This window comes from Salvelinus alpinus, chromosome 18 (assembly GCF_045679555.1).
Source record: "Salvelinus alpinus chromosome 18, SLU_Salpinus.1, whole genome shotgun sequence".
Taxonomy (NCBI): domain Eukaryota; kingdom Metazoa; phylum Chordata; class Actinopteri; order Salmoniformes; family Salmonidae; genus Salvelinus; species Salvelinus alpinus.
The window spans coordinates 31,226,861-31,251,698 of NC_092103.1; the positions used below are offsets into that span (position 1 = coordinate 31,226,861).

At 44.2% G+C, this 24,838-nt stretch overlaps 1 protein-coding gene across 3 annotated transcripts in view; it reads right to left on the reverse strand.

Annotated features, from left to right (window-relative positions):
* Nucleotides 1-24,838, reverse strand: part of LOC139544184 (fibrinogen C domain-containing protein 1-like) — a 340,468-nt gene that overhangs the window by 149,864 nt on the left and 165,766 nt on the right. For all 3 annotated transcript variants that reach the window (XM_071351005.1, XM_071351004.1, XM_071351003.1), the window contains one exon: nt 5,195-5,291. In XM_071351005.1, the coding sequence (XP_071207106.1) occupies nt 5,195-5,291 (97 nt within the window). The remainder of the gene's footprint in view (nt 1-5,194; nt 5,292-24,838) is intronic.

The following is a 24,838-nucleotide window of genomic DNA, read 5'->3' on the forward strand; positions in this document are numbered from 1 at the left end:
ACAGCGAAAACACAATTTAGCATTATATTAGCTTACCACAATAGCCGGAAACACAAGCCGTTTACCAGTAGCAAAGGTTAGCGATCGTAACAATCCAGCAAAAGATATATAATTTTTGACTAACCTTGATATACTTCATCAGATGACAGTCCTGTAACATCATATTACACAATGCATATAGGTTTTGTTCGAAAATGTGCATATTTAGCAGCACAAATCGTGGTTATACAATGTGATTAGTAGCAACATTTCAGGCAATCTGGCCGGGGCCATCTTGGAGAGGCACCTAATCTAATCGATAACTAATCGTAAACTTGACAAAAAAATACAGGTTGGACAGCAAATGAAAGACACATTAGTTCTTAATGCAACCGCTGTGTTAGATTTTTAAAATGAACGTTACTCGACATTCAGCGTGCCTTACAGCGAGACCATGCCTAAATCAATGGCGAACTAATAATTTTACATCTTTCCACAGATATACGAATTAACATCATAAATAGCTCTTACTTTTGGATGATCTTCCATCAGAATCTTGGGCAAGTGGTCCTTTGTCCAGAACAATCGTCTTTTGGTTGAAAGATGTCCTCTACTCCTGTAGAAATTAGCTGCTAACGCCGATGTACCGGAGAGGTGCCCAACTCGTGATAACGCCTGACAAAGAAACTCCAGAAAATCGCAATAAACTGCTATAAACTGCTATAAGTCGGTTTAAATTAACTACCTTATGAAGTTTTTAAGACAAAAAACTAATTAAATCAGAGCCGGAGATATAGAACTGCTAAACCGAAAGCTTTTGAAGACGCCATGCCGGTTTCCCTCCTGCGTCAGGCGCCTCGTCAAAAAGGTCGGTACTTCCGTTCCAAGAGGTTTTATACTCCCCCAGATGGTGCTATCCGCTCCATTCAAAGTCTCACCGCTTACTGACATCTAGGGGAAGGCGTATGCAGTGCATGTAGCCCCATAGCTTATAAGGGAATTTATAAACCGACCCTGGAACAGAGACCTCAATTTCAGAAATCTCACTTCTAGACAGGAAGTGAGCTGCAGAATGAGTTCTGTTTCACTCAGAGAAATAATTCAAACGGTTTTAGAAACTAGAGAGTGTTTTCTATCCAATAGTAATAATAATATGCATATTGTACGAGCAAGAATTGAGTACGAGGCAGTTTAATCTGGGAACGAAAAATCTTCAAAGTGTAAACAGCACCCCTATTGAGAAAAGGTTAAAAGATGCTAGTTTTAGTTTACAGGTATATTAAATACTGTAGGAGTTGAAGACACACAGGCAACTTGCCCTTTTTCTCACTTAACTCAAAATTTTTCGTTGTAGTCTCTCTCTCTCTCTCCCTGTCTCTCTCTCTCCCTGTCTCTCTCTCTCCCACTAACCTCCCTGTCTCTCTCTCTCCCACTGCCCTCTCTGTCTCTCTCTCTCCCACTGCCCTCTCCCTCTCTCTCCCACTGCTCTCTCTCTCTCCCACTGCCCTCTCTCTCCCACTGCCCACTGCTCTCTCTCTCCCACTGCCGTCTCTCTCCCACTGCTCTCTCTCTCTCTCTCTCTCTCTCTCCCACTGCCCACTGCTCTCTCTCTCCCACTGCCCTCTCTCCCACTGCCCTCTCTCCCACTGCCCTCTCTCCCACTGCCCTCTCTCTCCCACTGCTCGCTCTCTCTCCCACTGCTCACTCTCTCTCCCACTGCCCTCTCTCTCCCACTGCTCTCTCTCTCTCCCACTGCTTGCTCTCTCTCCCACTGCCCTCTCTCTCCCACTGCCCTCTCTCCCACTGCCCTCTCTCCCACTGCCCTCTCTCCCACTGCCCTCTGCTTTCTCTCTCCCACTGCCCTCTCTCTCCCACTGCTCGCTCTCTCTCCCACTGCCCTTTCTCCCACTGCTCGCTCTCTCTCCCACTGCACTTTCTCCCACTGCTCGCTCTCTCTCCCACTGCCCTCTCTCCCACTGCTCGCTCTCTCTCCCACTGCCCTCTCTCTCCCACTGCTCGCTCTCTCTCCCACTGCCCTCTCTCTCCCACTGCACGCTCTCTCTCCCACTGCCCTCTCTCCCACTGCCCTCTCTCCCACTGCTCGCTCTCCCACTGCCCTCTCTCCCACTGCTCGCTATCTCTCCCACTGCCCTCTATCTCCTACTGCTCGCTCTATCTCCCACTGCCCGCTCTCCCACTGCTCGCTCTCTCTCCCACTGCTCGCTCTCTCTCCCACTGCCCTCTCTCCCACTGCTCGCTCTCTCTCCCACTGCCCTCTCTCCCAATGCCCTCTCTCCCACTGCCCTCTCTCTCCCAATGCCCTCTCTCTCCCACTGCCCTCTCTCCCACTGCCCTCTCTCTCCCACTGCCCTCTCTCTCCCACTGCCCTCTCTCTCTCTCTCTCTCCCACTGCCCACTGCTCTCTCTCTCTCTCCCACTGCCCACTGCTCTCGCTCTCCCACTGCTCTCTCCCACTGCTCTCTCTCTCTCTGCTCTCTCTCTCCCACTGCCCTTTCTCTCCCACTGCCCTCTCTCCCACTGCCCTCTGCTCTCTCTCTCCCACTGCCCACTGCTCTCCCACTGCCCACTGCTCTCGCTCTCCCACTGCCCTCTCTCTCTCGCTCTCCCACTGCTCTCTCTTTCTCTCTCTCTCCCACTGCTCTCTCTCTCTCTCTCTCTCTCCCACTGCTCTCTCTCTCTCGCGCTCTCGTCTCTATCCCCCACCGCTCTCTCTCTCTCCCACTGCTCTCTCTCTTTCTCTCTCTCTCACTGCTTTCTCTCCCACTGTGCGCTCTCTCTCTCTCTCTCTGTCTCTCTCTCTCTCTCTTTTTTCTCTTCCACTGGCCGTCTCGCTCCCTCTCCCCCTCTCTCTCTTTCCTGCTGTCTCTCTTTTTCTCTATCTCACTCTCTTTCTCTTCCACTGCCCCCTGCATCTCTCTCTTTTTTCTCTTCCACTGGCCGTCTCTCTCTCTCTTACATTGTCAAAGTATACATATCGAGAAAAAAAAAAAAAATATATATATATATATATATATATTTATATATAAATAAATGGTGGGACCAACAGCAATAATAATAGTAGTAGTGGACATGGGATTACCATTAACAACAACTACAACAACAATATTAATCAGAACAACAATACATTAAAGCAATGGTAGTAGACCAGTGTCAACATGACTGAGAAGACACATGACATGGTATGAAAGACAAAACAAAACGGGAAATATTATTGACATTACTTTGCAGTTTTCACTGGCTGACCCTCAGGTTGTGGCAGGAGGACACATATTTGGCTGCCAAAACTGCACAGACTGTTCTAGTGCCCTCGCTAATTCATTGATATATAAATCATGGATGTAAATGGATGTAAAAAGGTCCAGTTCCCAGGACCACAAATACATTGCCCTAGAGCACACAAACACATACACATACCTCGGCCTAAACATCAGTGCCACAGGTAACTTCCACAAAGCTGTGAATGATCTGAGAAACAAGGCAAGAAGGGCTTTTCTATGCCATCAAAAGGAACATCAAATTTGACATAACAATTAGGATATGGCTAAAAATACTTGAATCAGTTATAGAACCCATTGCCCTTTATGGTTGTGAGGTCTTGGGTCTGCTCACCAACCAATAATTATATTTGGCCCTTAACAGAGAGTACACAGCGGCAGAATACCTGACCACTGTGACTGGCCCAAACTTAAGCAACGTTTTGACTATGTACAGACTCAGTGAGCATAGCCTTGCTATTGAGAAATGCCGCCATAGGCAGACCTGGCTCTCAAGAGAAGACAGGCTATATGCACACTGCCCACAAAATGAGGTGGAAACTGAGCTGCACTTCCTAACATCCTGCCAAATATATGGCCATATTAGAGACACATATTTCCATCAGATTACACAGATCCACAAAGAATTTGAAATCAAACCCAATTTTGATAAACTCCCATATCTACAGGGTGCCATCACTGCAGCAAGATTTGTGACCTGTTGCCACAAGAAAAGGGAAACCAGTGAATAACAAACACCATTGTAAATACAACCCATATTTTTGTTTATTTATTTTCCTTTTTGTACTTTAGCTATTTGCACATAATATGACATTTGAAATGTCTATATTATTTTGGAACTTTTGTGAGTGTAATATCTACTGTTTATTTATTGTTTATTTCACTTTTATTTATTATCTAGTTCACTTGCTTTGGCAATGTTAACATATGTTTCCCATGCCAAAAAAGCCCTAAAATTGAATTGAGAGAGAGTGAGTGAGAGTGATAGAGAGAGTGGGCGGGAGTGAAAGAGATTGATAGAGAGAGGGAGTGTGAGAGAGAAGGAGAGAGAAGGAGAGAGAAAGAGGAGCAGCTAGTAAAGCACTGTCCAGCCTGTACAACATTTTATAGTTCATGTTTGGCCCGAGGGGTGATGGTGGCTAAGCAGTCAACTACCCCTCTGAAGGAGGAAGAGGAAGAGTACTCCTCTCACAATGACCTGCTGTATTTATGGTTAAATGTAGTTAGATGAGTAATCGGGGCGCTGCCTCAAAACCGATTTCCTCTCCACATTTACAACCTGGTCTCTGAGCATTTCGTATTATTCTTTATGTAAATCCGTGATGCGCCATTTAGTATGATATGTTACATTTCGGATGGCATATATTCATTTGTGGGTGTCCATCACCCATTTTGTATGATATGTTATGAATTACATTTCGTATTATATGTTACGAATTTGCAAAACCACAATATGTTATGAATTTGCAAAACATACAATATGTAAGACATTTTAGCTAGGTGGCTAGGTTGCTGGCTAACACTAGCTAGGCTAGGGGTTAAGGTTATGGGTTAGGGTTAAGGTTAGGGTTAAGTTTAGGGTTGGAGAAAGGGTTAGCTAAAATGTTTAAGGTTAGTGTTAGTGGAAGTGTTAGCTCACATGCTAAGTAGTTGCAAAGTAGCTAAAAAGTAGTAAGAAGTTGAAAAGTTGCTAATTAGCTAAAATGCTAAAATTGTCCATGATGAGATTCGAATTCGCAACATTTAAGTTGCTAGTCGTTCGCATAATACCTCCACCCACCCACCCCGACCAACCACACTACTTTCGTATTATACCAGCACTCAAACCACTATCCCATACTCTGCAATGGTCCTGGAACCAAGAACTGTGCCAAGGTACTTCTTGATCATTCACTCACAAATCAGACACACACACTTACCTAGCCAGTGTTCTCCAGTGATCTTGCCAAATCCCTCACGGTAGGAGTCCCATCCTCTGAAGAAGTTTACCGAGCCATCTTCCCTGCGCTGGATCACCTGTAGAATACAGACAAAGACCAGGGGTTAGAGGTCAAGGCTATAGAACACCAGACACAGGTCATACAGGGGTTAGAGCTCAACGTTTGGAGGTCGGGGCTGGCCTGGGGTCAGCAGCGATACACTTCCTACCTGCTGTATCTTTCCAGTAGTAAGATGAGTCACAGTGAAAAGTGCACAAATCATGTATCGAAGTCAAGAACACCATTAAGTTCTCTTCTCTCAGTCATACATTCTTCTGGTCTCACCAATGAATAATGCACACGCTCTTCCCTTCGAAAAGGCATTTTTTTCATGAACTAATAAAAATAATCCATTAAATCTTGATTGACATCGAATAAAAACTCTATGGAATCTGCATACTTAATTAAAAGCTAAGAAAGTGAGGACGATTCTCTCTCATAATGCAATATCCCTAAATCTAAGGCCGAGTGAAAATGACATTATCCTCCACCCACTGTAGCTCTATGAATGAAATGTAATTAATTATATCAAGCTAAGCGATGTGTGAAGAAATAGAGTGAGGCTTTGTATAAAAGAGACCTTTCAGCATGAAAAACAAAACAAGATATCTTAATACAGTTGAAGTCAGAAGTTTACATACACTTAGGTTAAAACTCGTTTTTCAACCACTCCACACAATTCTTGTTAACAAACTATAGTTTTGGCAAGTCGGTTAGAACATCTACTTTGTGCAGGACACAAGTCCTTTTTCCAACAATTGTTTACAGACAGATTATTTCACTTATAATTCATTGTATCACAATTCCAGTGGGTCATAAGTTTACATACACTAAGTTAACTATGCCTTTAAACAGCTTGAATGTCTTTAAACAAATTATGTCATGGCTTTAGAAGCTTCTGATAGGCTAATTGACATCATTTGAGTCAATTGGAGGAGTACCTGTGGATGTATTTCAAGGCCTACCTTCAAACTCACTGCCTCTTTGCTTGACATCATGGGAAAATCAAAAGAAATCAGCCAACATCTCAGAAAAAAACATTTTTTTAGACCTCCACAAGTCTGGTTCATCCTTGGGAGCAATTTCCAAACGCCACGTTCATCTGTAGAAACAATAGTACGCAAGTATAAACACCATGGGACCACGCAGCCGTCATACTGCTCAGGAAGAAGACACGTTCTGTCTCCTAGAGATGAACGTACTTTGGTGCAAAAGTGCAAATCAATCCCAGAACAACAGCAAAGGACCTTCTAAAGATGCTGGAGGAAACAGGTACAAAAGTCTCTATATCCACAGTAAAATGAGTCCGATATCGACATAACCTGGAAGGCCACTCAGCAAGGAAGAAGCCACTGCTCCAAAAACGCCATAAAATCGGCAGACTATGGTTTGAAACTGCACATAGGGACAAAGATCATACTTTTTGGAGAAATGTCCTCTGGTCTGATTAAACAAAAATAGAACTGCTTGGCCATAATGACCACCGTTATCTTAGGAGGAAAAAGGGGGAGGCTTGCAAGCCGAAGAACACCAGCCCAACCATGAAGCACGGGGGTGGCAGCATCATGTTGTGGGGGTGACCAAGACCCCAACCCCAAGCATAATTATGACCCCAAGCATAATTCCAAAGTTGTGGCAAAATGGCTTAAGGACAACAAAGTCAAGGTATTGGAGTGGCCATCACAAAGTCCTGACCTCAAACCCATAGAAAGTTTGTGGGCAGAACTGAAAAAGCGTGTGTGAGCAAGAAGGCATACAATCCTGACTCAGTTACACCAACTCTGTCAGGAGGAATGGGCCAAAATTCACCCAACTTATTGTGGGAAGCTTGTGGAAAGCTACCTGAAAGTTTGACCCAAGTTAAACATTTTAAAGGCAATGCTACCAAATACTAATTGAGTGTATGTAAACTTCTGACCCACTGGGATTGTGGGATTGTAAATCATTCTCTCTCTGCTATTATTCTGACATTTCACATTCTTAAAATAAAGTGGTGATCCTAACTGAATTTTTACTCTGATTAAATGTCAGGAATTGTGAAAAACTGAGTTTAAATGTATTTGGCTAAGGTGTATGTAAACTTCCGATTTCAACTGTATCTAGCAAACAGGGAACGTCCCAAGAATGTCCAGGGGACCATAATACAACCTCCTGATGTTCCCGGGACATCCTAACAACTCTTTTCTGCAGGGGATCGAGTCATCACAAGCAGTGGGTGAACAAAATGGGAAATGTGCTTGCGCCGTGAAAAACTCATCTGAATGGAGAAACACTCGGAATGATTACTAGTGAAGGTGCTGTTTGTGTTAATTAAAGTGGTCACAAGCAATTCTTGGATACAGTTACTGTTCCACACCAATGAACGACCCACACCCACCAATGAATCGTGGTAGCAGTGGTAGGAATTAAAAGCCTTATTATTACAGCAAAATAGGCAAATATGACTTACCAAAACAAACAAACAAAAATGAATTTCTAACAAGAAATCCTAATCAAAATCAACTCAATCCAAAACGGACACTCTTGCCATCAGTTTACAGAACACTGTCAGAAAGAGGTGGAAATACCTTGAACCGCTCCCTGGGCAAAACCATAGCCAAGCAGGCGTGCAACCAATTGTTAATTTGTTTATTTTGATCCCTATTAGCTTTTTCAGCAGCAGCAGCTTCTCCTCATGTGGTCCACAAGAACCCCAAAACATGGACAGTCACACAAATGTAAAATATAACGATATTCAAACGAACCCGGGGGAAAAAGGGGTGCACGCTTATCAAGCATGAACAGGTGTAGTCCTAGAAAAGTTGGCTGCGGGGCAAGTCATAGTTAATTCAAGAGCATGTGGGAGAGTAGTGTCCCTATCACATCAACCAAGAGCAATATGCTGAGAGAATCCATACGGATTAACAATGTTTTTTCTCATCAACCAGCAATTTATGATTATTGATCTCCTCTTCATCATCATCCTCATCTTCTCTTCATCATCATCCTCATCAAAATTAGGTTAGTTTGAATGGGCGGAGTATCAGGGGAGCAGAGCAGATGAGGCCAGCATCTTGTAAAACATGTTGCTTGTTTTGTAGGCTTACAGCCAGTAGCCTTCCATATTGTGAGGATATGTGAGTGCCAGAAAGTTGTAGTTTTCCATGCTGTTCATCTATAGGACTGATTTGTCTTGTGTTATTTACTGGGTTCTGTTCCCATGTGGTTTGTTTCTGCCCTTTATAGATGTAAATGTTCTATGGTGTGGTGTTAGTGGGCTGACCGTGACTGTGTCACACATACACACACCATGAACGTAATGTTTACTATGACCATGCTGGCAATTTAGACACTCAAACTCAAGGGCAAGGAAAATATTTTCTGCTAAAATCTCTAGTAGTCATATTGCCAGGATTATTTACTTTTCATGGGGCCTTTCTCCCTCTGTCAGTAGGAAAGGTAGTACAGACCTTTGGGTCCAGACAGAGACAATCAAACACAACAACAGGAGATGCAACACAGTAGTTGCAAACCCATCTCAGTAAATTCTCCTTTGTGTCATAACTACCTCTCTCTCCCATTCTCCTCAGCACTCCCTCACCCCCTCTCTAAAATGAAGGAGAAAAGTGCAAGTTGAGTGGAGGCCCTGAGTGATGATAGGTATTAGAACACGATGGAGAGAGGCTTTTGTTTTCACATACTCTTGCTCTCTCTCTGTCCCTCCCTCTCTCTTCCCTCCCCTCTCTCTCATTATATCTCTCTCCACCTCTACCTATCTCTTTGTCTACCCCTGTCTCTCTCTCCCTCTCTCCTCTCGTGTTCTCCCTCTGTCTCTCCTTTTTTGCCTCATTCTCTCTCTCTCTCTCTCTGAATGTCACTACAGTTAGCTCTAACCCAGAGGCAGCATGGTAGCAACAAGGTTTAAAATGCAACAGGGAGACCATGAATCTTATCTTGTAAATAATACACCAAACACATCCAGCCAAAAGAGAGAAACCGCCCTCCATTCGTTTCCCCATAGCAGCTTAAACTACATGGCTGAGTTCTGTCAGAGAGATTTTTGCTCTTTTACACACTTTCTCTAGCTGATAATAAGTACATTATCTCATTCTTGTTCACTTTGGCAGTGCCCCTTTGTAGGTATATCTTATACCTGTTATCTTGTTTCTGAAAGAGCCAAACTGTAAGACTGGAAGCACCTGAGAGGTGTCAGAGATTTCTGATGGATATATATGTGCACTTCAGGGTGTAAGGAGGTAGAAATAGAGAATATCTAGAAGAATGTGAGAACAGAGGATGAGTTCCAAAGAGCTATCATTCTGACTCACCCCATTCACATTCCTACCATCTAATCTTGGAAAAGAATAGGGTTGTACAATTTCAGTAACTTTCCCAAAATTTCCAGGTATTCCATAAATCCTGATTCCCGAAATCAGGAGGGAACAAATAGGACATCTGGAATCCTCTATCCCCCATTTTTGGATAAACTGGGAATTTTGGGAAAGTTACCGGAATTTTGCAACCCTGGAAAATAATGTTAATTTAAGGAAGATACATTCATGTATGTTAATCTATCCTTGGGAAAATCAATGCAATGGGTTAATAATATAATATACCTTGGCTAGACATTTTGTTAGCACTACTTGTCTTCTATGTTCTATAACAAAACTCCCCAGTCTGTCAAATCAATTCTACTTTATAATCACTGGTCACTTAGCCTATACAGTGAGAGTAGAGAGCTGCCCCTGGTCCTTGGTGCCTGGTCTGAACCAGCTTCAGCCACTCTGCTAGTTGCATCTTTTCCACCAGCCAGATTAGCGATTAGCTTGGCTAGCGCCTCCACAGATTAGAGTTAACACCCCTTGGGGCGGTTGTGGCCTGCCTGCTTTCTTGCCTGAACACACGCACATGTACACACACAAACAGACCCACACACTGCCTGGTTCTCCTGCTCAGTAATACGGCCTATCCTCCTCACTCAGGTTTAATTGCCTATTGACTCTGGTGGCGGTGTGTGTGATCTCCAGAGCCACGGGACGGACACTGCTTCGCACAGACACTGATCATTTCCCCTCACGCACCATTACTGTCTCTGACTGGATGGTGGCTTAGGAGGCGGTGGAGGGTTCAAAGAGGGCAGAGGAAGTGTGTGTGTGTGTGTGTGTGTGTGTGTGTGTGTGTGTGTGTGTGTGTGTGTGTGTGTGTGTGTGTGTGTGTGTGTGTGTGTGTGTGTGTGTGTGTGTGTGTGTGTGTGTGTGTGTGTGTGTGTGTGTGTGTGTGTGTGTGTGTGTGTGCTTTTCATGCAACAGTGTATCCAAGAGTGTGTTTGCTGGGGAGACTGGACTCGTTCTGCTTCAGGCCAAGGTTTCATTGATGCAGAAAAAAAACATGCAGGAGCATGTAGCATAGAGGAGAATAAAACAGGCAACAGCTCCCTCTCCATCTCTCTCTCCTTCTCATGCTTACTCACACATGCAACCCTAAAGGACTCCTTCCTCTCCATTGCATACATTAAAAATACAGGAGAGTACAGGAGGATAAACAATAATGAAAGAAAAACAAACAATGGGGGTTTCAACAAGCTTTGGGGTCCAGGGAGAAAGTGCTCACTTGTATTATCTGTGAAGATGCCTAAATCAGATAGTTTAGTCAAGGTTAAAGAATGTAGTTCAAACCAAGGGTACTGTATGTAGCAGTAGGCCTGCACAACTGTGTATAAGTGTTTGAACGTGTGTGTGTGTTTGAACGTGTGTGTGTGTTTGGGGGCATTCAAGTCTTGGATTACACTTGGCCACGGACCTTAGCTGTCAGTCAATCAAGAAAGAGTTTCAAACTCCTCCCATGCAACCCCTATCCCCCCCCCCCCCCCATTTCCATCCCATTCAATCCATGCTCTAGCCAGTAGACAGCTGCAGGCAGAATATAGCCTAAGCAGTAAAAATGTGTTATTCATGGTCAGGCTCTGTTTAAGGAGATGACTGTGTCACCTTATTTGACCCTCTATGACAGTATTACACTAATAAAGAGAGGGGTGAGAGCCTGTCATCTCATCTCCTGCCTTACGACAACAACAGCTTTCACACAGCCGACGGCAGCCATTTTAAACTAAAAGGTGGAATGAGGACTGAGTGTTCCAGAAATGTCTACAGAGCTGAGCTGTTCTCAAAGACAACAGCCAGAAGGAGAGAGAATGAAGTAATGACCCAGGGGCTGTTTCTTTCTTTCTTTCATTTTTTCATTCTGCCCCTCACAGACACTGATCATTTCCCCTCACACACCATTACTGTCTCTGGCTGGCAGGTGGCTTAAGAGGCAGTGGAGGGTTCAAAGGGGGCAGAGGAAGTGAGTGTGTGTGTAATTGAGTTTGTGTGTGTGTGTGTGTGTGTGTGTGTGTGTGTGTGTGTGTGTGTGTGTGTGTGTGTGTGTGTGTGTGTGTGTGTGTGTGTGTGTGTGTGTGTGTGTGTGTGTGTGTGTGTGTGTGTGATAGTGTGCGTGTGTGTGTGTGTGTGTGTCTGTGTGCAAGCGTGTGTGTATGTGTGTGTGTGATTTTCATTCAAGCATGTGTGCAAGAGTGTATGTTTGCTGGGGAGACGAGACTCGTTCCGCTTCAGGCCAAGGTTTCATTGATGCATAAAAAAAAACATGCAGAAGAAGCATGTAGCATAGAGGAGAAAAAAAAGGCAACAGCTCCCTCTCTCTCTCCTTCTCACACATGCAACCCCAATGGACCATGCGCGTGTGTTTGGGGGCATTTGAGTCTACGATTTCACTTGGCCACGGACATTAGCTGTCAGTCAATCAAGAAAGAGGTTCAACTTCCTCCCACACAAATCTTGCAGTTTTAAAGCTGCAAATCTACATATTTTGCCATGGGCGGAGAGAAGATTTTGCAATTTTATAACTAATTTCATGAAATTCTACTCATTTTGCCATGGGGCAGAGAGAAAAATGTTCAGTTTTACAGCAAATTTCAAGCCAGCAATTTTAAACTAAAAGGTGGAGTGAGGACTAATTGTTCCAGAACTCTCTAAAGTGCAGAGCTGTCCTCAAAGACAGCAGTCATAACAACAACACAATGACAAAAATATGTTTTCTTTTTTATACTCAGAGAGAGGAGAGAGGAGGAAGTAATGACCACGGGGCTGTTTCTTTCTTTCGCTGTGTGTTCTGACTTGATCCAGTCTCCCGGTGAAATGTTTTTGGAGATTCATTATTTATTTGGAGCTCTTTAAAATGCTCAACAAAGCCAAACATCCCGGCTCTCAAAGGTAAACTTCCTCGTGGTCCCGTGTGGCTCAGTTGGTAGAGCATGGCGCTTGCAACGCCAGGGTTGTGGGTTCATTCCCCACGGGGGGACCAGGATGAATATGTATGAACTTTCCAATTTGTAAGTCGCTCTGGATAAGAGCGTCAGCTAAATGACTTAAATGTAAATGTAAACGCCTGCAGAAATATAATGCTATCGTTATCAATTCTCAACAATGGTCACCAGATAAATAAAAAAATCTCAGACAGTGTGCATTATAAGAAGGTTAGCTAACTATGCCACTAGCTCACAATACAGGTAAATGCTGTCAGACTTTCTTCACAATAGACCTGAAATGCGAGAATCTTTAGCCTGTCAAATGCACTGCAATGGATTATATGGCGTCATTTAGCTTAATACAAAGGGAGGCCTTTCAGATAAGCAAACAATAATTGCATCAATAGGCCTAATTTATGAAATTAATACAGGTCTCTCTATGTAATTATCTTTCTCTATCTCTCTTTCTTTATTTCTCTCTCTCTTTCTCTCCTATTTCTCTCTCCTGTCTCTCGCTCCCTCCTCGCCCTCTCTCCTTCGTCTCTCTCCCTCGCTCTCTCTCTCTTGTCCCCTCTAGCCATCCCCCCATCTCTCTTCCCTCTCAGGATCACAGGGAGAAGTTCACTCATAATGTCATATTTGATATTGACGGATCCTGATTTTTTGCTAAGTGGGGATTTGTTGTCTTGAGCCCTTTATCGTCTAATTAAGTTAGGCCTGGCATTTTCAACCAAAGTGACACGAATCAGGGTGAAAATGTCAACCAAAACTGTCAGCAGCGTCATTAGATCACAAACTCCCAATTAAGCCTGAGAAACAAAAAATGGAAATGGAAATAAGCTATCACACCTTGACCAAACCGGCCCCGCGTGTGCATCTGCGTGTGCATCTGTGTGTGTCATCGTGCGCATGTTGATTTTGTCGATCCCCACCAGACACGATCAAAACCAACTGTGAACAAAATATATTAATTTGGGTACAGGTCGAAACACACAATAATTATTCATGGGTATTTATCTAGCTTATTGTTGCTAGTTAATTTGTCCTGGGAGATAAACATTGGGTTGTTATTTTACCTGAAATGCTGGATCTTTGTTGAATTGGATCTTTGTTGAATTTGAACCCATTTTGAGTCATACAAAATCACGTGTATCTACTCCGACAATTAATCCACAGATAAAAGGGGAATGTTTTTTGTTCGTTTTCTTTGATTAAACTCTCCTCGTTCATCTTTCAATTATCCACGTGGGTAAGTATGCTCGTGAAATGGGAGAGGCGGACTGAGCGTGTCAGGCATCTCTATGCGTCTCGGTTTCATTAAAAGCGCATCAATGACGTCGTCCCCACAGTGACCGTACGTACATACCACAACCAAAAACCATGGATTACAGGCAACATCAGCACTGAGCTAAAGGCTAGAAGGAGTGGTACACTAATCTGGACGCGTGTAAGAAATACCGCTACAACCTCCGACGAGCCATCAAACAGGAAAAGCATCAATACAGGACTAAGATTGAATCATACTACACCAGCTTTCATGCTCGACGGATGTGGCAGGGCTTGCAAACTATCCCCGATTATAAAAGGAAACCCAGCCGCGAGTTACCCAGCGATGTGAGCCTAACAGACAAGCTAAAAGCTTTCTATGTTCACTTCGAAGCAAGCAACACTAAACCATGGATGAGAGCACCAGCTGTTCTGGATGAATGTGTGATCTCGCTCCCCGTAGCTGATGTGAGTAAGATCTTTAACATTCACAATGTTGCGGGCCAGACGGAATACCAGGGCACGTACTCAGAGCATGTGTTGACCAGCTGGCAAGTCGCTCAATGACATTTTCAACCTATCCCCGACCCGGTCTGTCATAACAACTTGGTTCGAGCGGACCACCATAGTCTCCATAACCAAGAACACCAAGGTAACCTGCCTATCGCCCCTTAGCACTCACATCTATAGACATGAAATGCTTTGAAAGTCTGGTCATGGCTCACATCAACACCATCCGCCCAGACACCCTGGACCCACTCCAATGCGTATACCACCCCAACAGATCCCCAGATGAGGTCATCTCTATTTCACTCCACACTGACCTCAACCACCTGTAAAAAAGGAATATCTATCTAAGAAAACCTTTTATTGACTACAGCTCAGCATTCAACACCATAGTCCAAGCTCATAACCAAGCTCTGGACCCTGGGACTGAACACCTCCCTCTGCAACTGGATCCTGGACTTCCTGGTGGGCCGCCCCCAGGTGGTCAGGGTAAGCAACAACACATCTGCCACGCTGACCATCAACAGGGAGGATCCTAAAGGGTGTGTGCTTAGTCCCCTCCTGTACTCCCTGTTCACCCACTACTGCGTGGCCATGCATGACTCTGACACCATCATTAAGTTTGCTGACGACACGATGGTAGTAGGAATGGGCTACTGGGAGGAGGTCAGAGACCTGGCAGTGTGGTTCCAGGACATCAACCTCTCCCTCAATGTCAGCAAGACAAAGGAGCTGATCGCGGACTACAGGATACGGAGAGGCAAGCATGCTCCCATCCACATTGATGGGGCTGTAATGGAGCGGGTCAACAGCTTTAACTTCCTCGGTGTCCACATCACTAAGGAATTAGCATGGTCCTCACACACCAACACAGTTGTAAACAGGGCACGACAGTGCCTCTTTCCCGTCAGGAGGCTGAAAAGATTTGGCAATCAGATCCTCAAAAAGTTATTCAGCTGCTCCATTGAGAGGATCTTGATTGGCTGCATCACAAATTGGTACGGCAACTGCAAAGCACACGACTGCAAATCACTACAGATGGTGGTGAGTAGGGCCCAGTACATCACTGTAGCTCCCTGCCATCCAGGACCTATATTCCAGGCGGTGTCAGAGGAAGGTCCAAAAATGTTAGACGAATCCAGCCACCCAAGTCATAGTTCTACCTACTACTGCACGGAGAGCGGTAGCAGGGAGAACCAAAAGGAACCTTAACAACGTTTAACCCCAAGCCATAAGACTGCTAAACGTGACTGCTAAATAGCTAATCAAATGGCTACCCAGACTACCTGCAGTGACCCTCTCTTGCACTGACTCTATGCACACACACTAGACTCTACCCACACACTGACACATACTCAGGGTTATTTCTCAATTAAAAAGGGGCTTAAGTGGTGGGTGTAGCAGGGTGTGTGGCAATGAGCGCGGTCGGTCCATTCCTGACGCTGAATTTTAGAGAAAGTTTTAGAGGCCCCCATTTTGGCGGTGTAGATAAACATTTTGGCGGTGTAGATAAACATTTTGGCGGTGTAGATAAACATTTTGGCGGTGTAGATAAACATTTTGGCGGTGTAGATAAACATTTTGGCGGTGTAGATAAACATTTTGGCGGTGTAGATAAACCTTTTGGCGGTGTAGATAAACATTTTGGCGGTGTAGATAAACATTTTGGCGGTGTAGATAAACCTTTTTGTAATTTGTTTTTACAAAATTCATAGAGATGAGATAGGCTTTTTCAGTTTAGAGCAAATTTCCTGCAATTCTACATATTCTGTCATGGAGCTGAGAGAAGATTTAACCTTTTACTACAGTGGGCTAAATCAGGGTCACACAGTGTTTCTTGGTAGTCTTAAACAAATCTACTTCGAAACAAAAGTATACACTTCACACACATGGTTATGGCCTTAAAAAAACAGGACACCTGTACCATGTCAGATATAGAGTTGCAATTTATAAAAAATATATGTTTGCATCCCAATAATACACTTTATATACATGAAAGGAGACAGAAATATAACAAACCGTTTGACATAGAAACACCAGATTTTCGGTGGGTTTATTTATTATGAAATTATAAAAAATATGATTAACATTCCACCCATGAAGCCACTAGAGGGTCATTTGGTCATTTGACAGCAGTAAATAGCTAGAGCTAATTTTCGGAAATTCTATGCATTGCCATGACTAATGCTGTGTTCGTTTGCACAAACATAATCACAAAATCAATACTGCTAAATTAATTGTTTTGGGAATTTTCTATTCTCCCTGATTGTCTAGCATTGATTTTGGTGATTGTTAGTTCAAAAATAAATATATAGGTCCATTATCTTTTATAAATACTTTATATGTGCGTTTTTCCATCCCAAAAATGTATAATAAAAAACAAATATCCCAACAAATATGGCAATTTTTTATTTACACTGTTTGATCTTAAGCGGCCCAAAGAAAATATATATATTTTTATTTCACCTTTATTTAACCAGGTGGGCTAGTTGAGAACAAGTTCTCATTTGCAACTGCGACCTGGCCAAGATAAAGCAAAGCAGTTCGACACATACAACAACACAGAGTTACACATGGAATAAACAAACATACAATCAATAATACAGTAGACAAATCTCAATACAGCATTTGCAAATGAGGTAGGGATAAGAGAGGTAAGACAATAAATAGGCCATGGTGGCGAAGTAATTACAATATAGCAATTAAACACTGGAATGGTAGATGTGCAGAAGATGAATGTGCAAGTTGAGATACTGGGGTGCAAAGGAGCAAGATAAATAAATAAATGCAGTATGGGGATAAGGTAGTTGGATAGGCTATTTACAGATGAGCTATGTACAGGTGCAGTGATCTGTGAGCTGCTCTGACAGCTGGTGCTTAAAGTTAGTGAGGGAGGTAAGAGTCTCCAGCTTCAGAGATTTTTGCAGTTCGTTCCAGTCATTGGCAGCAGAGAACTGTAAGGAGAGGCGGCCAAAGGATGAATTGGCTTTGGGGGTGACCAGTGAGATATACCTGCTGGAGCGCGTGCTACGGGTGGGTGCTGCTATGGTGACCAGTGAGCTGAGATAAGGCGGGGCTTTAACTAGCAGATACTTGTAGATGACCTGGAGCCAGTGTGTTTGGCGACGAGTATGAAGCGAGGGCCATCCAACGAGATCATACAGGTCGCAGTGGTGGGTAGTATATGGGGCTTTGGTGACAAAATGGATGGCACTGTGATAGACTGCATCCAATTTGTTGAGTAGAGTGTTGGAGGCTATATTGTAAATGACATCGCCGAAGTCAAGGATCGGTAGGATGGTCAGTTTTACGAGGGTATGTTTGGCAGCATGAGTGAAGGATGCTTTGTTGCAAAATAGGAAGCCAATTCTAGATTTAATTTTGGATTGGAGATGTTTAATGTGAGTCTGGAAGGAGAGTTTACAGTCTAACCAGACACCTAGGTATTTGTATTTGTCCACATATTCTAAGTCAGAACCGTCCAGAGTAGTGATGCTGGACGGGCGGGCAGGTGCGGGCAGCGATCGTTTGAAGAGCATGCATTTAGTTTTACTTGCATTTAAGAGCAGTTGGAGGCCACGGAAGGAGAGTTGTATGTCATTGAAGCTCATCTGGAGGTTAGTTAACACAGTGTCCAACGAACGGCCAGAGGTATACAGAATGGTGTCGTCTGCGTAGAGGTGGATCAAAGAATCACCAGCAGCGAGAGCGACATCATTGATGTATACAGAGAAGAAAGTCGGCCCAATAATTGAACCCTGGGGCACCCCCATAGAGTCTGCCAGAGGTCCGGACAACAGACCCTCCGATTTGACATACTGAAATCTATCGGAGAAGTAGTCGGTGAACCAACCGAGGCAATCATTTGAGAAACCAAGGCTGTTGAGTCTGCCAATAAGAATGTTGTGATTGACAGAGTCAAAAGCCTTAGCCATGTCGATGAATGCGGCTGCACAGTAATGTCTCTTATCGATGGCGGTTATGATATCGTTTAGGATCTTGAGCGTTGCTGAGGTGCACCCATGACCAGCTCTGAAACCAGATTGCATAGCGGAGAAGGTACGGTGAGATTCGAAATGGTCGGTAATCTGTTTGTTAACTAAATACGCTTAGGCGGTCCGTCCAAGGATTTCAGAGGCAGAAAATGTCCTGATACTTACACTGACACCAACACACACACAGACATACATATACACAAGCGCACACATGCATACTAACACCAAACGCACACTCACACAGACTTTCAAACTCACCACATACGCTGCTGCTACTGTCTATTATCTATCCTGTTGCCTAGTCACTTTACCCCTACTATATGTGTACAGTATATAGCTACCTCAATTACATCATACCCCTGCACAGTGACTTGGTACTGGTACTCCCTGTATATAGCCATGTTATTTTTTACTTGTTATTGTTGTTCATTATTCACTGTGTATTTATTCCTCATCACTATTTAAAAATATATATATTTAATACCGCATTGCTGGAAAAGGACCCGTGAGTAAGCATTTCACATGTTGCTTATGAAGCAACTTGGCTCCGCAGATGCCCATTAATGCGCGAGAGGCAGTTTTGATGAAATTATTGAATAACATGATTGTGTACATTTATTTAGCAACGCTCACACACACAATGTGGCCGGTCTAGTCAGAGTGTAAGTAGGGCATTGATTTTATACACTATTCTACAAACCTTCTCCATCTCCCTAATGCAATCCATTTTGAGTCTGACTTCGTTGTTTATACGAGAGACACCCAGTTGATTGACATTTCATTGATGATGTTTATACTTCAACTTTCGTCTCCAAACTCACCCAGACGTATACAGTATGTGTTTTCTGAAGCCTATAAAATATGTGTCATTATCTGCATCCCGAATGGCAACTTATGTTATGTACTACAGGGAATATGGTGCCATTTGGGACACACATATTGACAAGCTCTTCCCATGGTTAATGATCAGGGATGTGAACTATTATGAGAGATTGTCAATGGATGACTTGCCTTTACACTACACTGTGCCTTTTTCATTGCCTGTCTGTCTCTACACTACAGATTACTGTATGTTGGGAGCTGTCTTCAAATAGCAAATAACACAAACACAGAAAAAGAAAACCTTCTTCACACTATTGTGCTAACCCCAAACAAACTGTACTGGCATATTTTCTTTTGACACATTGTCATGTTCAGCAATTATGGTGGATGAATAATCAGGCCAGCTTAGTACAGCTTGGTTTTGCTTGACTCTTTTCGACTTAGTAGTGTGAAAAGTCATTAACTGTAGAAAGCATCCCAAATGGCACCCTATTCCCTACATAATGCAATACTTTTGACCAGAGCCCTATTTGCCCTAAATAGGGAATAGGGTGCCATTTGGGATGCAGACAGAGACATACACTGTCCACTGTTCTCTTCAATCATGTAGAGTGTCCCGTCGACCTTCCCAACACCTGCTAAAGGGGATCTTCCATTGTCCTAATCACACTAAACTGCTAGTAATCGCTGCATTAAGTGAAGGCTACTTAACAAGCTGAGATAAGCCTTTCAGCAGGCTTTCCGTCTATTTGTCTCTGTCTGTCCACAAACACACGGAGAGAGAGAGAGAGAGAGAGAGAGAGAGAGAGAGAGAGAGAGAGTGAGCGACAGAGAGAGGGATAGAGAGAGAGAGAGAGAGAGAGAGAGAGAGAGAGAGAGAGAGAGAGAGAGAGAGAGAGTGAGAGAGAGAGAGAGCGAGAGTGAGCGACAGAGAGAGCGAGAGTGAGTGACAGAGAGAGTGAGTGACAGAGCGAGAGAGAGAGAGAGAGAGGTCATGATCAGATGATCAGATGAGCTCCTGCATTTTTCAGCATTTTCTTTAAAAAAGATAGATTTAGAGTTAGTTAAACTTGGATTTTTTGTGGAACTGAGAGAGATACAGCTTCAACTGTATTCAACTGTAACTGACTTGATACAGCTTCAACTAGCACTGACGTGTCAAGTGAGAGGTGTCAAAGACCATTAGCCCAACAATGGCAGGAGAGTCGAATAGTCTACCCCAACCAAATGGAGAGGCCTTAGAAGCTCCCTCCTGCTGTTCAGAGGTAATTAAAATACAGTACCCTGTGAGTGTAAAGAATGATAAGGCAAGAAAAGAGCACAAAATGAAGCTCCTTATGGAAAATCAAGAGACACTTTTTGCTGACTATTACAAAAATGGGAACATCAGCAACCTTATCTTCCACACAAACCATCCCCTGGCATGGCACAGTGCTATATTAGCACACTACCCCTCTGTTAAGAGAGGGGGGGTTAACGAGGGGTGGAAACTCAGGATACTTGACAACGAGGACTCTGAGTCAGCTAACATAAATCTATATAAGTCTGGAACAGTATTGGTACAGGGCAACCCCAAACAGTTTCAGCTGGACTTTCACCTAATCAAAGAATTAGCCCAGCAGGAGAAGCTCTCCCTTGATAAAGATACCCCCACCCCAAGCGGGTCAGACCAGACCTCTTCATCATATAACCCCACAGACGAGCAACCCTCAGCAGACAGTCAACCTCCCAGTACAGAGCACTTCTCCCTCATTGAAATGAAGGATAAATTCACCCAGCTGGAGGTAAGGCAGGTGGAGCTGGAACAGCAGGTGATTACACTCCAGTCAGCACAGACCCAGACAACAGTCCAGCACAACAACCCCTTAACCAGACCAGGAGAGCTGGAGGTGGAGAGAGACATATCTGCACTCTGGACAGTGGTGAGACAACTTCAACAGGAGAAAGAGCAGAAGCAGGAGCAGAACAAAGCACTAGAGGAGAGAATCAGACTGCTGGAGGAGAGGGAGAGGGGGATGGAGGAGAGGATCAGACTGCTGGAGGAGAGGTTGAGGGGGATGGCATGTGACAGAGAACAACCCACTAGGGAGGTGGCCATCCCCACAGAGACGCCAGCAGAACAGCCCACCTCAGCACCGGACAAAAGTCTCGACACCACAGCAGAACAGTCCACGCCAGACCCTGACCATAGAGTCAACATCACAGCAGAACAGACAAAAGAAAAAACCCAAGCCCAGCAGCTCTCACCCCCCCTGAGCACCCCCCCTGTCAGCCACCCTGATAGCCCTCCTGACAACCCCCCCACACCCACTGAGAACAAACACAAGACACAGATTGTTCTCCTTATGGACTCAAATGGGAAATATATAGAAGAAAAAAAACTTTTTCCCAAACACAGTGTGTCTAAACTCTGGTGTCCAAACACCCAGCGCGCCCTAGACCTTCTGTCTGAGGACAAACTAGGCTCACCTAGCCACATAATAATACACACAGGCACAAACGACCTGAGAGCAAAGCAGGAAAGGGTGGCCACAGCACTGAAGGGAGTGATTGAAAAAGCTTCTTCTACTTTCCCCAATGCACAAGTGGTTATCTCCACCCTGCTACCACGAAAAGACTTCCACCCTGCTACAATACAGCGGGTAAACGCAAGCATTTCCCGTGACTGTGCCTCAAAACCAAATGTTTTCCTGGCCCACCACTCCACCCTGGACTTGAACAGCCTCTATGACCAGGTCCACCTCTATAAGGCAGCAGTGCCCACCTTTGTCCGGACTCTAAAGGACATCGCTCTCAAACGCAGCCCCAACACTTCACACAGGAGCAACAGATCAATAGACACCCCACCCAGACCAGCGAGACACCCTCCAAGACCTGCAGGACCCCCCCGTGGACCTACACATAGAGGACCCACGCCAAGAGGACTTACATCCAGACCACAGCACCCCCAGACACATCCACACCCCCACCCCAACCAATCAACACCCCCCCACATCAACCATGCCCACACCCCATTTAGGCCCCCTCAGATCAGACCTATGCCACTCCTGCCCACCCCATGCACCCCACCCCCGCAAAGAGAGCATCAACATGGAAGTCACACATACGCCCAGGTAGTGAGCGGGCAAACAGGCCCAACCCCCACTCTTACACTCGCCCAAGCCAACGGCATGTACCAGATGCTCAGCAGGCTCTGCTCACACTTACTGGCCTGAGGCCAAACCACACGGCCAACAACATTGGACACTTTATGGAACAAAAAGCCTTCAGTATATCATCCTGGAATATCCAAGGCCTGAGGTCATCTGCCTTTGGCCTAAAGAGCAGGAACACGGACTTCACCAAAGAAATCGGTAATGCAGACATTGTCATCCTGCAAGAAACATGGTATAGCGGAGACGGACCCACTGGTTGCCCTCTAGGTTACAGAGAGCTGGTAGTCCCATCCACCAAACTACCAGGTGTGAAACAGGGAAGGGACTCAGGGGGAATGCTAATTTGGTATAGAGCAGACCTAACTCACTCCATTAAATTAATCAAAACAGGAACATTTTACATTTGGCTAGAAATTCAAAAGGAAATTATCTTAACAGAGAAAAATGTCCTCCTGTGTGCTACCTATATCCCCCCACTAGAATCCCCATACTTTAATAAAGACAGCTTCTCCATCCTGGAGGGGGAAATCAATCATTTCCAGGCCCAGGGACATGTATTAGTCTGTGGCGACCTAAATGCCAGAACTGGACAAGAACCTGACACCCTCAGCACACAGGGGGACAAACACCTGCCTGCAGGTGACAGCATTCCCTCCCCCATATGCCCCCCTAGGCACAACTATGACAACATAACCAACAAAAACGGGTCACAACTCCTGCAGCTCTGTCGCACGCTGGGTATGTACATAGTCAATGGTAGGCTTCGAGGGGACTCCTATGGTAGGTTCACCTATAGCTCATCTCTTGGCAGTAGCACTGTAGACTACTTTATCACTGACCTCAACCCAGAGTCTCTCAGAGCGTTCACAGTCAGCCCACTGACACCCCTATCAGACCACAGCAAAATCACAGTCTACTTGAACAGAGCAATACTCAATCATGAGGCATCAAAGCCAAAGGAACTGAGTAACATTAAGAAATGCTATAGATGGAAGGAATGCAGTTTGGAAACCTACCAAAAAACAATTAGGCAACAGCAAATTCAATCCCTTTTAGACAACTTCCTGGGTAAAATGTTCCACTGCAATAGTGAAGGTGTAAACTTGGCAGTAGAAAATCTTAACAGTATATTTGACCTCTCAGCTTCCCTATCAAATCTAAAAATCTCAAATAGAAAACCGAAGAAAATGAACAACAATGACAAATGGTTTGATAAAGAATGCAAAAATCTAAGAAATAAATTGAGGAACCTGTCCAACCAAAAACATAGAGACCCGGAAAACCTGAGTCTACGCCTTCACTATGGCGAATCACTAAAACAATACAGAAATACACTACGGAAAAAGAAGGAACAGCACGTCAGAAATCAGCTCAATGTAATTGAAGACTCCATAGACTCTAACCAATTCTGGGAAAATTGGAAAACACTAAACAAACAACAACACGAAGAATTATCTATCCAAAATGGAGATGTATGGGTAAACCACTTCTCCAATCTTTTTGGCTCTATAACAAAGAATAAAGAACAAAAACATATACATGATCAAATACAAATCCTAGAATCAACTATTAAAGACTACCAGAACCCATTGGATTCTCCAATTACCTTGAATGAGTTACAGGACAAAATAAAAACCCTCAAACCCAAAAAGGCCTGTGGTGTTGATGGTATCCTTAATGAAATGATCAAATATACAGACAACAAATTCCAATTGGCTATACTAAAACTCTTTAACATCGTCCTTAGCTCTGGCATCTTCCCCAATATTTGGAACCAAGGACTGATCACCCCAATCCACAAAAGTGGAGACAAATTTGACCCCAATAACTACCGTGGAATATGCGTCAACAGTAACCTTGGGAAAATACTCTGCATTATCATTAACAGCAGACTCGTACATTTCCTCAATGAAAACAATGTACTGAGCAAATGTCAAATTGGCTTTTTACCAAATTACCGTACAACAGACCATGTATTCACCCTACACACCCTAATTGACAACCAAACAAACCAAAACAAAGGCAAAGTCTTCTCATGCTTTGTTGATTTCAAAAAAGCCTTCGACTCAATTTGGCATGAGGGTCTGCTATACAAATTGATGGAAAGTGGTGTTGGGGGTAAAACATACGACATTATAAAATCCATGTACACAAACAACAAGTGTGCGGTTAAAATTGGCAAAAAACACACACATTTCTTCACACAGGGTCGTGGGGTGAGACAGGGATGCAGCTTAAGCCCCACCCTCTTCAACATATATATCAACGAATTGGCGCGGGCACTAGAACAGTCTGCAGCACCCGGTCTCACCCTACTAGAATCCGAAGTCAAATGTCTACTGTTTGCTGATGATCTGGTGCTTCTGTCACCAACCAAGGAGGGCCTACAGCAGCACCTAGATCTTCTGCACAGATTCTGTCAGACCTGGGCCCTGACAGTAAATCTCAGTAAGACCAAAATAATGGTGTTCCAAAAAAGGTCCAGTCACCAGGACCACAAATTCCATCTAGACACCGTTGCCCTAGAGCACACAAAAAACTATACATACCTCGGCCT